At 42.7% G+C, this 13868-nt stretch overlaps 1 protein-coding gene across 2 annotated transcripts in view; it reads right to left on the bottom strand.

Annotated features, from left to right (window-relative positions):
- Positions 1 to 2840: 2840 nt before the first annotated feature.
- Positions 2841 to 13868, bottom strand: part of snupn (snurportin 1) — a 59180-nt gene continuing 48152 nt past the window's right edge. The window contains exons 1-9 of one of the 2 annotated variants that reach the window (XM_075470369.1): positions 13077 to 13153; positions 11659 to 11823; positions 10020 to 10206; positions 9684 to 9788; positions 6271 to 6367; positions 5230 to 5327; positions 4971 to 5048; positions 3974 to 4054; positions 2841 to 3862 (exon numbers count right to left, since the gene is read on the bottom strand). In XM_075470369.1, the coding sequence (XP_075326484.1) occupies positions 3542 to 3862; positions 3974 to 4054; positions 4971 to 5048; positions 5230 to 5327; positions 6271 to 6367; positions 9684 to 9788; positions 10020 to 10206; positions 11659 to 11823; positions 13077 to 13084 (1140 nt within the window). In that variant the 5' untranslated portion in view covers positions 13085 to 13153 and the 3' untranslated portion in view covers positions 2841 to 3541. Of the gene's footprint in view, positions 3863 to 3973; positions 4055 to 4970; positions 5049 to 5229; positions 5328 to 6270; positions 6368 to 9683; positions 9789 to 10019; positions 10207 to 11658; positions 11824 to 13076; positions 13154 to 13868 lie in introns of those variants that run through there. The other variant, XM_075470370.1, reaches the window with a different exon arrangement.

Raw genomic sequence — 13868 nt, 5'->3', positions numbered from 1 at the left:
AAGTCATGAAACCCTCAAGAGGTTAAGGCCTAATGTAACTCACAGTACGTGTCAGTTAACGCTGTTCAGTTCATAGTAAACACCTTGCTTGACATCTACTACTCCTGACCTGATGCATAAAGTTAACGCGACTGTGGGGAAAACACATTTAACTCTACTGGAAGAATCACAAAAGTACTAAGCAAAACAGAGTGGACCTAGTGCTGCGTGAGGATGTCATGTTCCTCTACTGTCCCCAAAATATGGCGGATTTGTCTCAATGAAGAAGGATTTGTACGCTTTACTTGGATGCATTTTGCACTTGGTGGAATTTAAAAGAACTCAGGCAAAGCAATTTTTTTTTCTTTAAACCAATTATGTTATTTCTTTTCATAGTAAAATGTAACTCAATGACATAATTACCAAGCTAAGCTGTGCAGTCGTGTGTTTTTAGCGTAAAATGTATATTGCAGTATCCACATTGCCTATTTATTGTTACTGTTTTTGTTAGAGTACTTATGTCATGACATGTTACGGCATGTTATATCTTGTTATGGTAGCTGCTGTACGGTGTCCTAAGAATTTCAGTGCCCAGTCCGACTCTGTTGTTCTGTGTATCTGACAATAAAAGACTTGACTTGACTTGCAGTCTCACGAATCACGTTTCCTTCACTTCTTTCAGGCATTAACATCGTGCTTGGACAGGCGTCGGAGAGAGTTGCAGGAGGCACAGAAACCGCTTCCCTCCTTGGTTGTCCTTTCACAGCGTTTTCATAGAGAACAGAGAAAACCTGAAGAACATGCTAGCATGTGTGTGTGTGGGTGGGGGGGGGGCACAGAGTGCTCTGAGGTGTAACTGTGAATTAACAGGTGCTCAGTTCCTGGAAAGTGATGGGCACTGCTGAGTCAAAGCTGAATTCTTGCTCAAACTACACAGCTGAATATGCTCTCCTTCACAGCCGCCCCCTCAGTTAAGAGTGGGCTGAATTTGAAAGTGGAAACATCCAACTGTGTTCTGTTTGTCAAGTTTACTGTGAATTACAACACAGTGCCACAACACTTCTGACCTCGTAGGTCTCAGTAAACTTCTACGAATTTGCCCAATTTGAGCGCGCCTCGGTTGTCACAGCGTGTGCTGCGACGGCCGAGGCGTTCCAGGGCCTGCGTGATGAAATGCCGTCAGCGAGGCACACAAGGTTTTTTTCAGCTGCATCATGCACCTTCCTGTACTTCTTTGATCTTCTCCATTTCCCAGAATACGGGCTTTGAACATGCTATTTTTTTTTTTTTACCTGTCAGCGTTCCGTGTAGGTGGTGAGAGCCGTTGTGATACCATGGTTAAAAAAAAAAACAAGTTGAAAATAAGCAGTTTTTTTTTATTTTTTCCAGTCTAAAAAAAAAAAAAGAAGAAAAAAAACCAAGTGTTTGCACAAAGATGAGTTGCATCACATCTTGTGACAGTGTGTCACGGTTACTGAACTGTTTGGCCGGCTTAAAGGTTTAAACTGATAATAATCGTGTCCTACAATGTAATCGCGTCTTCAAGGTGGCTGCTATTGGTACAGACGATGCGCAGTCGCGTGAGAAAGAATGATCTTGTGGTCTTTCCCGAGTCTTCAGATGAAAAACAGCACACGATGTATTTCACAGCATCATGACTGAACAAAAAGTGAGCCAAACTGAAGTAATCATTGTCTGTATGTTTGACGTGCTCAGTCTCACATAGTTGTGGATGGATTTTGACCCACTCTTCTTCACAGTGTTTCTTCGGTTCATTCAGGTTTGAGGGCATTTCTTTACGCATAACTCTCAAACTCAACGACTGTCAGGTGCCCAGGTCACGTGGCTGAAAAACCACCCCAGATCATCACACCTTCACCACCGTGCTTCGCATTGGGTATGAGGCGTTTGTGCTGCATTTGCTTTCCTGCAACAAAAAAAAAATAAAGCCGCTGAGCCCTATGACCGAACGTCTCCTTTTCGGTCTCACCTGTTCAAACAACATTGGTTCATTGGTCTTAGACTTTGCTCAGATGCAACAGTGTAAACCTAAGCTGTGTTGCCTTTTCTTTTTAGAGAGAAAGGGTTTCTCCCTTCCAAACACGCCATACATGTTCTGTGTTTTTTTTCTGATCGTACCGCCATGAACTAGCTGAGGCCCTCAGAGTCGGATGTAGCTTGTGGTTTTTTTTGGCAGTTCTTTTGAGTCTTGGGGTGTCCACTTCTGGGAAGATTGAATGTTTTCCACTTTTTATTGACTTATCTATTTACAATTGCTCCTCTAAAAGGTAAACATTATCCTCCATTCCACAGACACTGTAAACCTCAAACACCCAAGATCTGATAACCATAGACAGCATTCTCTGGTGATCTTTTTCTGAGGATGTATTGGCACAGGTTTCTGAAACCAAATTCACAACCCTGCCAGACGCTTTCAAGTCTTTTCCTGTTGACAGTTTCTGCTGTTCACAGTTACGCAAATGGCCCGGTAAGTTCAGCGCGGAGGGGTGGAGGTGCTCATGAATTGTGCTGACGAGCCGTGGCATCAGCACTGACTCATGTTTCAGCATACACGCTGGAACATCCGCAACCCGCACTGACACAGTCAGGTACGAGTTGTCAGAGGGCCGTCACATTTCTAACGCCAGCTTTGTCAAAGGAAACTTGGAGCTGGATTTTAAATATCAGCCTTTATTCACAGAATCCACACCAGATGTGGCCTAGCTTCTCTGAAATGTCAGCATTTTTTGGGAGAAATGAGTGAATCCAAGAGCAGGTCGATTTGATTTTGTTTTGGATAACAAATGTAATCAAGTCATATATTAGAAGCTCAAAAAAAAAAAAAAAAAGGAACACAGACATTTATTTAGGTCAATAAAAAAAACATTTATTTAGAAACGTGCACTTAAAAAACATTTGTGGAGCAATCCTAAATTTAACATTAAATCGTAAAAGTCCGCGTCACTGACCAGCACCTCAGGAGTTGTGATCGGGTGGCGGTACCCCACCTTCTCCCACCCTACCAGCTCTCCTTTGCTGATGCTCAAACAGATGACCTGCTAAAACTGGATTTTTCTTTTGGTGAGTATGCATCAATAATAGTTACAAAACCTGTAAACAACTAAAAACAGCTAAGATTAGGTTGTTTCATGCAAGATCCATCCACTTGCTCAAAAAGTGCAGAGCAGCACGGTGCTGCTTGACCCCAAACTTTATTGTAAGGCACCTCTCGTCCTCTGTTCACGACTGTTCTGAGGAACTTTAATGTCAGGAACATGCTTACACTGTAGAAATTTAACTTTAGCAGCGACAATATTGTGCAATCGTTCTCAAGAAGTCAGTCGTTTCCAACTTCTGCATGTACAATATAGAAATTTAAGCATGCGGCACGGCTCTACTAATTTGCACTCTGAGGGTGTCCGGAGTAGTGCCGGATTAGAATTAGCCGTGCTTCGCAATTGGTCGGATCTGAGGAACCATTCAACGAACATTCTAAAGAGCCACGAGTGGGCGACCACCTCATAAAAGACTCACAGCATTTGCATCCCGTTAGGCGTCGCCTTCAGACTTCCATGTGTGCTTCCCTTATGGGCTTCTGATTCAAACAGTTCAAAGTGTCGTCGCTGTCCTGGCTCGGCGTGGACAGGTACTCCAGCTCGTAGCCTCCGCTTCTGTTGGCCGGGCGGACTTCGCTTGATGGTTTCTTGTGTTCCAGGATCTGCTGCAGCTGCTGGCTGGCGTACTCTGGCTTGGCTGTGAGGGGCCCAACGGGGACCTCTATGCTCAGGATGTCTGTGACCATGTAGGGACGAAGCCAGCCAACCAGAGGGGTGGTGCCGGGGGTGTAGTGGGTCTGCCGGTGGTAGAAGAGAAGCCCATCCACCTGCAGCCAGAAAATCAAAGTTAGATCAACCAAAGGGACTGTAGGTGTTTTGCTTTTGTTTCGTGAAAGGAAATTCTAAGAAGAGATAGATGGTTGAAGATCGGTCCTTACGCTGAAGCTGTACTCTTCTGCCAGCGCTTTCCGAATGGACTCTGCTGTGCAGTCTGAGCTTTGGAGACTCGCAAAACGGAACTGTTGGAGCAAACAAAAGCAGACCACCGTGTTTTTAGTTTCAAATTCCTCCGTGATGAGTTTACTCTACTGAGCCTGATTTAGCTCCTACTGAGCTGTACCACACAAGCACAGAAGATTAAGAGGCGGGCCTCAAACTTACGCAGAGCACCACAATCTTCGAGATTAGGGAGTAATAATCCCTTTAATACTCTATAAACGCAGAATACTGTAACTGTAGACACATTTTCTCCTTGGTCTCATTTCATCCTGAGGAATGCTGGGTTGAAGATCAGGATTTTATTTATCCAACATGTGGAATTGAGGTTCAGTAAAGCATGAAAAACAACAAACAGAACCAAAGAATGAGTAATTACAGATGGGTGAAAAAGAAAGGAAAAAGCTGAAGGCTCGATCCCTAAAGTCAAGGGATCCACTTACTCCGATGTGCTTTGTGGGGCATTTTCTTGGCATAGTTTGGGCCAACTCGAACCCTTGGAAATAAGGGTACCGGCAAACAATTACAAAGTTGCTCTGAGTGAACACTTTTAACCAACATTTCTACCCTGAATGGAGTGGCCCCTTCCAGGATGACAAAGCCTCTGTGCACGGGGCGCAAGAGTCACTAAATATTTTGATAAGCGGTAAAATTGCATAACTCATAAGATAAGGCCTTTGCAGATGCCAAATCTGGATTCAACTCAACGCTTCCAACATCATTAAAACGCCAAATAATGACGTATATTCATGGAGAATGGAGTTCCATCCCTCTGGACTGAGAAGCTGTTCAGGTGGAACCCTGTGGCGTAGCACTTTCATCGTCCTCTAATTGTCACTCGTGCGCATGTTGAAGTTCCTCTTTGCCAAGTTTTTCAAACTTGGACCTAAACATGAAGGCACGAAGGGAACAGATTCAGATTTTGGTGCTGATACCCACAGGGTTGCGTTTGGCAATCTCCGATAGGCCGTCCGTCTCCTGAACCTTAGACTGGAGCCAGAAGAAACGGAACTCGGTCTGTTGATGAGGAAAAACAAAAAGCACGTAAACATAAAACAAACAAACAAAAAAAAAAGACTTCTTTTTAAATTTCAGGCCAAGGAGATGGCAAAAAGAGCACATCTGTGTCCCAGACTCTGTAACTTTCGCAATCAGACAAGCATTCCTGGACTGTTGGCGGATTAGAAAACAGACTCACTGGGCAGTCGTAGACCGGGTGGCCTCTCCAACACATGACATCCAGAATGTAGAATGTTCTGTCCACTTCACTGTAAATGCAGTCCAAGATCGTGTAGTCTGTGTAGGGCACAGAATAAATGAAAACCTGTTCCTATTATCAATAACTATCAACTAACGATAAAGTGTTAAAGGGATAGTTCGCCTCTTTTGACATGAAGCTTTATGACATCCCATACTAGCAATATTATTTATGAACATTGACTTACCCCCTGCTGCGTCCTATGAGCCGAGTTCCAGCCTCGTTTTGGCGTTGACGAAGGTAGTCCGGCTAGTTGGCTGGGGTCACAAAAATAATTTTGCTTCTCAAAACAATTTGTGTTCAAAAGAGAAATAGATTTGCCTCTCAAAATCGTTAATCCAGAAAAAGTCACACCTCACAATCGCTTGGCACTATTTTCTCTCTCCCTTGTATCACTCCGTGCTGCCACCTGCCGACAGCCGCGCCTGTGTCAGTGTTTACTGCTGGGAAGCAGGGGACTGCTCGGTCTGCACTTCGGTGTGCACTTCGGTCTGCACAGCCCGCAGTGATACGAAGGTAGAGAGAAAATAGCGCCAAGCGATTGTGAGGTCTGACTTTTTCTGGATTAACGATTTTGTGATGCAAATGTATTACTCTTTTGAACGCATATTGTTTTGAGAAGCAAAACACTTTATTTTTTAAGCCCCAGCCAACTAGCCGGACTACCTTCGTCAACGCCAAAACGAGGCTGGAACTCGGCTCACAGGACGCAGCGGGGGGTAAGAAAATGTTCATAAATGATATTGCTAGTATGGGATGTCATTCAGCTTCATGTCAAAAGAGGCGAACTATCCCTTTAAGAGCCAACAGTATAGCCACGGTGAGTTTTATGAGACTTTTAATCTGATTCAGCAGCACAAACAAAAGTTCTGATCATCAAACAGAGAAATTGTAAAAGCAGCCAGTGCTCAACAAAGCTTTTTTTTTTTTTTTTTTTTACAGCCAGCCCTTGTGTTCCAAACAGAACAGGCCCTACCGTACCTTTTCCCATGGCAGAGTTGTGTCTGTTCCCACCGGGCAGCAGGGAAGGGAAACGGTTCACACAATAGCCACTTTTGGTGTACGCTGCAGTGGAACCCTTCACAACAGACACAATGCAGGAGAGAAGAGGGAACCGTTAGTCTTTGTTTGCTGGTGCCCACAATGTTGTAAATGTAAGATTCACAAATTTTTTTCTGAGCATTCTAATTTTGTTTTGTCGCCTGGTCATCCCTAAAATCCTCAAACTTCAGCAGAGATGAAAATGGGAACCTAGTTTCCTCTGCGTTTGCACCGTGTGTGCACCTTTATTTACTCGGCATGTGAATGATGCTTCAGAAGGAAATCAAGTTCTGTTTTGATGTTGGCACGTATGTAAGGAGTCATGGGTGATAAATCTATTCATCTCCACATCCTTGAGAGCTTGGAAAACACAAGCTGTGGAGGTGAGCTCGGCACAATGGCTGCTTCTAGTGAGCAGTGAGAAATGGCAGTTGCTTTGTTTAGTTGTTTAAGAATGAAACTCTAAAGCATCAGTTAAATCCCAACTTTCTGCGCCGTCTCCGCTTCTCTTTCATTTGATGTGTACGCAGTGTAAAAATACAAAAAAACTAAATTAAATGTGTGTTTCAGCAGAAACTCTAAACACAGAACATCTGGCACAAGTGATGTTTTTACCGTCATTCGACCATCCATTTCCTGCATCGCTTCGATGTGACATTTTCATCTTCCAAATTCTACATTCTGCCTTTGTGTTTCTGCTGGAAAAAGTGTCCTGATGCCACCGTGTTTGACACTCTCGCTCATCTCGACGTCTGCATAAAAAAAAGGCTCCCATCGTTCATGTGCACACTTGTGGCAGCATCAAAGTCCGCTCACATCCTCATTTCGGCCGTCTCATCGCTCATCCAACCGACTTACTGTCGGCTGATTAAAAGTTTGTTGTTTTTGTTTAGATGGTTTTGTCAAACTTGTGTTGCTTAATGCTACATTAGCTCAGAATTGAATATTTTTAATTACCCAGACCTGTTGTAAATATTTCCTGAAGTGCATGCACGTTTTGCGACGGTGTGAATGCCCGCCGGCATGACGCCCGTCGTATTTAGTTCTCAGTTCAAAGATCAGTCGTCACTGAGGTCAGGCCTTGAAATAATGAATGAGGAACCAGATGACTGTCGGTGCAGAGTCATGTACATGATTGCACCACAGGGTGGGAAGTGTCACTGACATTAGAACGACAAAAAGTCTGCGAGTGCTGTAAGAGAAAAGAATTTTGTTGCAGAACTTTGAAGCCTTTCCGGCACTCATAAACCACAAAACTAATACAATGAGAAACTGCTTTTACACCGAAGCCTGTTACACAACAAATGTTGAAAGAGCTATTTGAAAAAAAAAACCCCACATATCTGACTGCAAGCACATTTTTTCACAAGAAGCCGATTGCTAATTTCACTTCAATAAATGCGCGTCCTGGTGACGATGCTGAGGTTTCTGTAGAGGCTGCTCGGGCCTAAAGGACCGTTGGTTCGGGGATCAGTTTGTAATTAGATTGACGTTTCTTATAATTAAACACTGAGCCCTGCAGATTACCACTGAAACGTTTCTGTTCTGTGGCACCACGGCTCTAACTTGACTCCCAGTTTGGGATTTTTGGTTTCCAGCAACTGAAACAACAATATAAAACTAGGGCTGGGCAACGATTACAATTTTTAATCTAATTAATCACATGATTTCCCTGATTAATCACGATTAATCGCATTTGTACGCAAAATCCAAAAATGAATTCAAAAGTAGTGTATAGCTTTTAGGGGTGGGACAATATGCTTTGGTCACGATTCAATTGTATCATGATTCTTGATAATTGTGATTCTATAAGTATTGTGATTCAATATAATCAGTAATTGCAATTTTCTTCCTCCTTAAAAAACAAACAAGTTGAATCATACACTTCTAGAATGAATGTCGTTCCCATAAACAATGCACATCAGTCTGTGTCAGTCAGTCCAGCAGCTGACATTTATTTCAACTGAGACAAAAATAGGTTCTTAACATGTACAGCATCTTTTAAAGTTTACAGTTACAAAATGAATTGAAATATCAACACAGCACAAATGTGGGCGAGTTTTAACATAACTTAATGTAATGAATTGATGAAGTTTTTCTGGACACGGATATGACGTAATATAATTGATGCCGTGGAGAAAAATCGATTTTTTAAAATCATCCCATAAAAAAAAAATCGCGATATGTACATGAATCGATTTTTTCGCCCACCCCTAATAGCTTTTAGCATTTAGTTTTATTTTAAATGTGCTGCCATATGAATGAAACTTCCATAACATTTGTTGTGCAAACACACTTTTAACATCAGCATCTTTCTGTAGTTTTTATGTAGAAGCCTCGCTCCACTGTCTGTTTCCTTGAATGACTTGCTGCTATCAGTTGTGTGTTTTGCCTTTAAGTGATTTTAGACTGGAACTACTATGGTGAGAAGACAATTCAACTTGGCAGTGTTTACAAATGACTTTGGTTCTGTCGACTCTGCCGTCTGGAAGTATTTTAAAATGAAAATGGCCGAGTAAAAGTTCCGTACCCTTCTCCATGTTTGGTGGATCCGCCGATTACTTTCTTTTCCGGTTCCGCAGCAGACAGCAACAGACTTTTACAAAAATAAAATAAATAATAAAACAGGGGTGGTCTGTGGCGTAGTGGGTTGAGCAGGCCCCCCATGTACAAGAGGCTATAGCCCTCGCTGCAGCTGGCGCCGGTTTGAGTCCGGCATCGGACGGCCCTGTGCTGCGTGTCGTTCCCCCTCTCTCTGCCCCCTGCTTCCTGTCTCTCTAAACTTCCCTATCCATTAAATGCACAAAAGCCAACCCACAATTTTCTTTTAATTAAAAAAAAAACAAAAACATTTTTTAAAATAAAACCGGCGTTAACGCGCGATAAAATATTTATCGGCATTAAATTATTAAAGAGTTAAAGCAATAATAACGAGTTAACTCGCCCGGCCCTATATAAAACCTTTGTTTATTCTTTCCCCCATACCTGCTGACTTCCTGCTTTCGGCTGTCACAGGTGCAGAAAAAAACTCTAACTGCTCACTCAACATGATTAATCTTGCCCAGGGCTGCTCAGACAATTTGGCTGGTCATAATCACCGGCACAATCGCATCATCCTCCTCAGTACCAGGAAAGCAGCATCGAATTTACAGGCAAACGATGCAGTGATTCAGCATAGATACCCATAACAATTACAGCAACTGTTGTTTCAAAATGATTGATTATAACTGGAAGAAACCGTGACTAAATCAAGGTGTAACTTGCTGCATTTTTGGATTCAGAGACAAGTCAGAAAGGCCACATAAAGAAAAGAAAAGAAAAGAAAAGAAGAAAAGCTGTGACACGTCTCCTACCTTAGAGGCAACAATGAGAGATCTTTTCCCCACTGGACAGACCACCATCAGCCAGTCAGTGTCCAGTTCCGATGGTACATCCACCAGCCACTCTGACAGCATGAGCTAAGGAGCACGAGGAACTTAAGTTAACTAAACATTTAATCTTCATCAATTCAAGAGTCCAAGAATAATAATGGAAAATGTGCTTGTTCAGACACAACAGATGTATTCTTTACACAGGGCAGAGCTCTAACTGAAGAACTCAAGCGCTCTCTGCTGGCCGAAATTAGACTGCAAGGGCTCAAGGGCTGCCGTTCAAGGACGAAACGTGCTCGAAACGCATCAAACACTGACCTGGTTTGCGTAATGCTTCGGCAGCTTCCTCTTCTCAATCTCCATCCCTTCTTCCTCCTCTGCGTCGCCATCTTTCTCCCGTTCCCCCAGGTCCTGCTTTTCCATGTCTTCCTCTCCATCGCTGTCTGCCCCGGTCCAGTCCCCATCAGCCAAGCGCCGTGCGTGGTTGACATAGTTCAACCTTTTGCTGAGATTGTCGGAAGGCAAAACGATTTATTTTTGATACTTCAGCAGTGGCTTCATTTCTTTTGCACAGAACATACCAACATAGTGTAGTTTCCCAGCACACGGTGCTTATTAATCCCTCAAAACATTTAAACATGATCCGACCTGAAAGCAGAAAGTTATTTGCAGAACTAAGGATTAACGTGTCTGCAATTGCAACACCTATTATTTGTAATGAGCCATCGCAGCAGAACTGCTGAAAATGTCTGAATGTTGCAAAGATGGAGGAAAGTAGGTGAAACGTGTTAACATCTTCTTATACTCGGTAAGCAAATACAGACGTCAGAGTTTTCTGTTGAAGAAAGAAAAACCCACAACGGACACTAAAATAACTCGAGACAGACACAGAGGTGATAATAGACAAAAAAATATGTACTGGAAATTAACTCTTGAAAAATCAGACTTTGCTTTTGAATTGTGGATCAACAGAAGCATTTAAACTGACCCATAGAAGGCCCCTTCAGAATAGTCCAATGTTTTGTTCTTAGCCGTTCTTTTTTTTTTTTTTTTTTTTTAAACCAGCTGTGTCTTGGGTCATTATCCTTTTGGATGACCTGCGACTGCGACCCAGCTTTCCGACACTGGCTGACACATTTGGCTCCAGACTGCCTCGATAGTTTTGGGGTTTCATTGCAGAGATTCAAGACGTCCTGTGCCAAATGCAGCAAAGCAGCCCCAGAGCACAACCGAGCCTCCTCCGTGTTTCACAGTGGGCACGGTGTTCTTTTTCCTTGCGTGCATCAATGTTTGCGTCTTGACTGTCACAACTTGCCCAAAAAGCTCCAGCTTTGTCTCATCTGTCCAAAGGGCACTCTCCCAGAAGCTTTGTGGCTTCTGCAGTGGTGTCCTCCTCGGCCGTTAAGTCATCCACTTTGGCTCAAACAGCGATGGAAGGTGTGACCCGACACTGATGTACCTTGGCTTTGGAGTTCACCTCTAATCTCTTTGGAAGTTGTTCTTGGCTCTTTGGTTTCCATTTGTATTATCTAGCTCTTCAACTCTTCAATTTTTCCTCTTGTGGTCACGTCCAGCAAGGTTGGCCACAGTCCCCTGGAGAATTGTCTTTCCCATCTCCTGAGACAACTCCCTCCTTAGCTTTCTGTGGTCAGTGTGGTACATTACTACAGTTTAAAATGTGCCTCTGATCAAATCATTTTTAATGATTCTATTGAACCACAATTCAAATGCAGTGTCTGAAACTTCATTTTCAGTATTTTGTCATATTTATAATCACTTTTATCAGTTTCAAGTTATTTCAGGGATCATCGTGGGTTTTTCCTCCTTTTAATGGAAGGGTACCAACAGTTTTGTCCAGGTCTGTATTTGGTAAATTGGGTTTATCAAAGAGTATGTAGCATTAAAACACGCAACATTTGGATGGGAAGAAACATCAAATGCAGTGGGGGGTATTTACGTTTTCTGAAGGTCAAGAAAGCGCCGGCGCCGCTCACTCTGCTCCAGCACGCTGTACTTGCTCTTGTACTGAGCCAGCCGAGGGTGGGGGGCGGCTGTACTGTTGGGCTCCTTGGACACAGCGAAGCTGGCCGAGAGGGCTTGGGTCAGGTCATCCATGAGGACACTGTAAATACACCAGAAGGCGATACACTTGATTTCATTTTTTTGCTTTTTAAATCACTATATCTAAGCCTGAATTAAACTGCCTAATTGAGACCTCAGGTCATTCATTGACTTTAAGGGGCAGCTTGCAGCACAGATCGACTTCTTTCTGATGGATGTTGTCTGACTGCCTCTTACGTGTTCATATTCCTTACAGGATTGTAAATCTAAGTGTGAGAAGCACAGCAATCGTAGAGTTCTGGTTCGGTGTTGCTCTGCTGCCTCACGGACGCTCTGCGTCACATCAAAGAGTGTCTGAGGACAATGCCAGACTGTCTGTATGAAAGGTTAAGTTTAGCTGGAAGCAGATTCCGGGCACACAAATAATACCGCACCGGTCGTGGTTCAAGCTGGAGAGTTTGGAGTAAAAAGTAATTAAAAAATTATAAAATCCAATTGAATTGTTTTGGAAAGATTTGAAACAGGCTAACATAAAATTTTTTAAAAAATCCTCAAACATGAGAGAATAGTGGACAAAAGCAGAGCAAGTTGTTTCTGCTAAGAGTCCCTAATGGATAGAAAATACAAATGCTCCTTGTTAATCTGTAGGCACCATTTCTTTTTAACAAGCAGAAACCTAAACAACTTCAGATGTAGATCACATTTTCAGTTGACAGGATGAGGGAATGTTTTCTCCTCATTTAACAACTATTCTTTCTCTACTACCGAGTTTCTGTTGTGGAATGCCACCAGACACAACCACCATAAACATTTCAACATAGGTATTTAGTCATTTTCAACGTGTGTGTATCTCTACGTCTCACTTATTCGTCTCAGGTAAAGGAACCACTGAGGGCTAGAATTCATTTCAATTCAAAGTTATGCGACACTGAACCACAACAAACTGTACCGTCTGCTAATATGGTATTCTACGATTTATGCTAAACGTCAAACGTGCAATAGCGAAATAACTTCGCGACAAACGTCCTCTAGTCTGTCGGGAATCTAACTGAATTGAATTGAATTGTGAGGAGAAAGCCCGGGGACAATTGAGTTCCTCCTTGCCACATGTAGCCAGCCACATATGTTAGCAGCTAGCTACATGCTACACCACCTTGCGCAGTGCAGACCAACGGACAGTTTGCAACACCGAACTTGGAACGATATGTTACAGCTTTGAGTTCCTATAAGCTACAACAAAAGGGACCGTTTTAAAGGGTATACAATAATATATATTTATATTTAACTACACCGCTAGCTAGAGAAAATAGATACCTGGGCATTCAGAGAGGCTGCTGCTGCTGTGACGTCACGCGGCCGCGGCCACCCCCCCCTTCTGTTACAAATTCTAGTTGGTCGACCAAATATGATAAACTATCCCAGGGTTTAACGCTTTTATTAGAAATACATTTTTACTGGCGCACACACAGCAGCAGCAGTGTTTTATTTATCTATTGTTATTATTGTTATTTTTTTTAGCAGTGTTGCTGAACCAAAACTTATGGCCTACGTCTACTGCTGTTAAATGGATGTTGAGAAGTGAAGTACATGTTGTGGAACTGAAGTATAAACAGAAAAGAACTAAAGTATGAGTTTCATCAATACTATCAAGAATATCGAGGTTTCTTCAGACCTTTACGTTTACGTTTACGTTTACGTTTAAACCACCGCAACCCCTTGCTTTTACCCTTGTTGGCTTGCTTTCTTCATCGTTTTGGGAACGACCCTTTCGGGATTTTTAAAGAAATGATGCTACAGAATTGAACCTTGAATTCAAACATATCATACTTGAGGGTTTTCAGCGGAAGCATCAAACAATAGCATTATGGTCGCCTTTATACCAGAGTCCACACTCTACTTCTATTGTCATTAAAAAAAAAAGGTTATGTTATAAGCTGTAGGCCAGCATCGTCAAAAGATAATTATCCCCATCTGAGGGCCTGATTACATAAAAGTGTCTCTCGGATGTTGTAACCAGCAGCGTGTGCTGTGCTATTCCTCCTGCTGGAGGCGGTGTTGACCCAGTTTCTCTTCGTTCAAACAACATAAAGGAGCTGATGAAAAAAA

Source organism: Odontesthes bonariensis, chromosome 7 (genome assembly GCF_027942865.1).
Source record: "Odontesthes bonariensis isolate fOdoBon6 chromosome 7, fOdoBon6.hap1, whole genome shotgun sequence".
NCBI lineage: Eukaryota > Metazoa > Chordata > Actinopteri > Atheriniformes > Atherinopsidae > Odontesthes > Odontesthes bonariensis.
The sequence above is the reverse complement of the archived record's forward strand: the minus strand, read 5'-3'. Positions and strand labels throughout refer to the sequence as shown.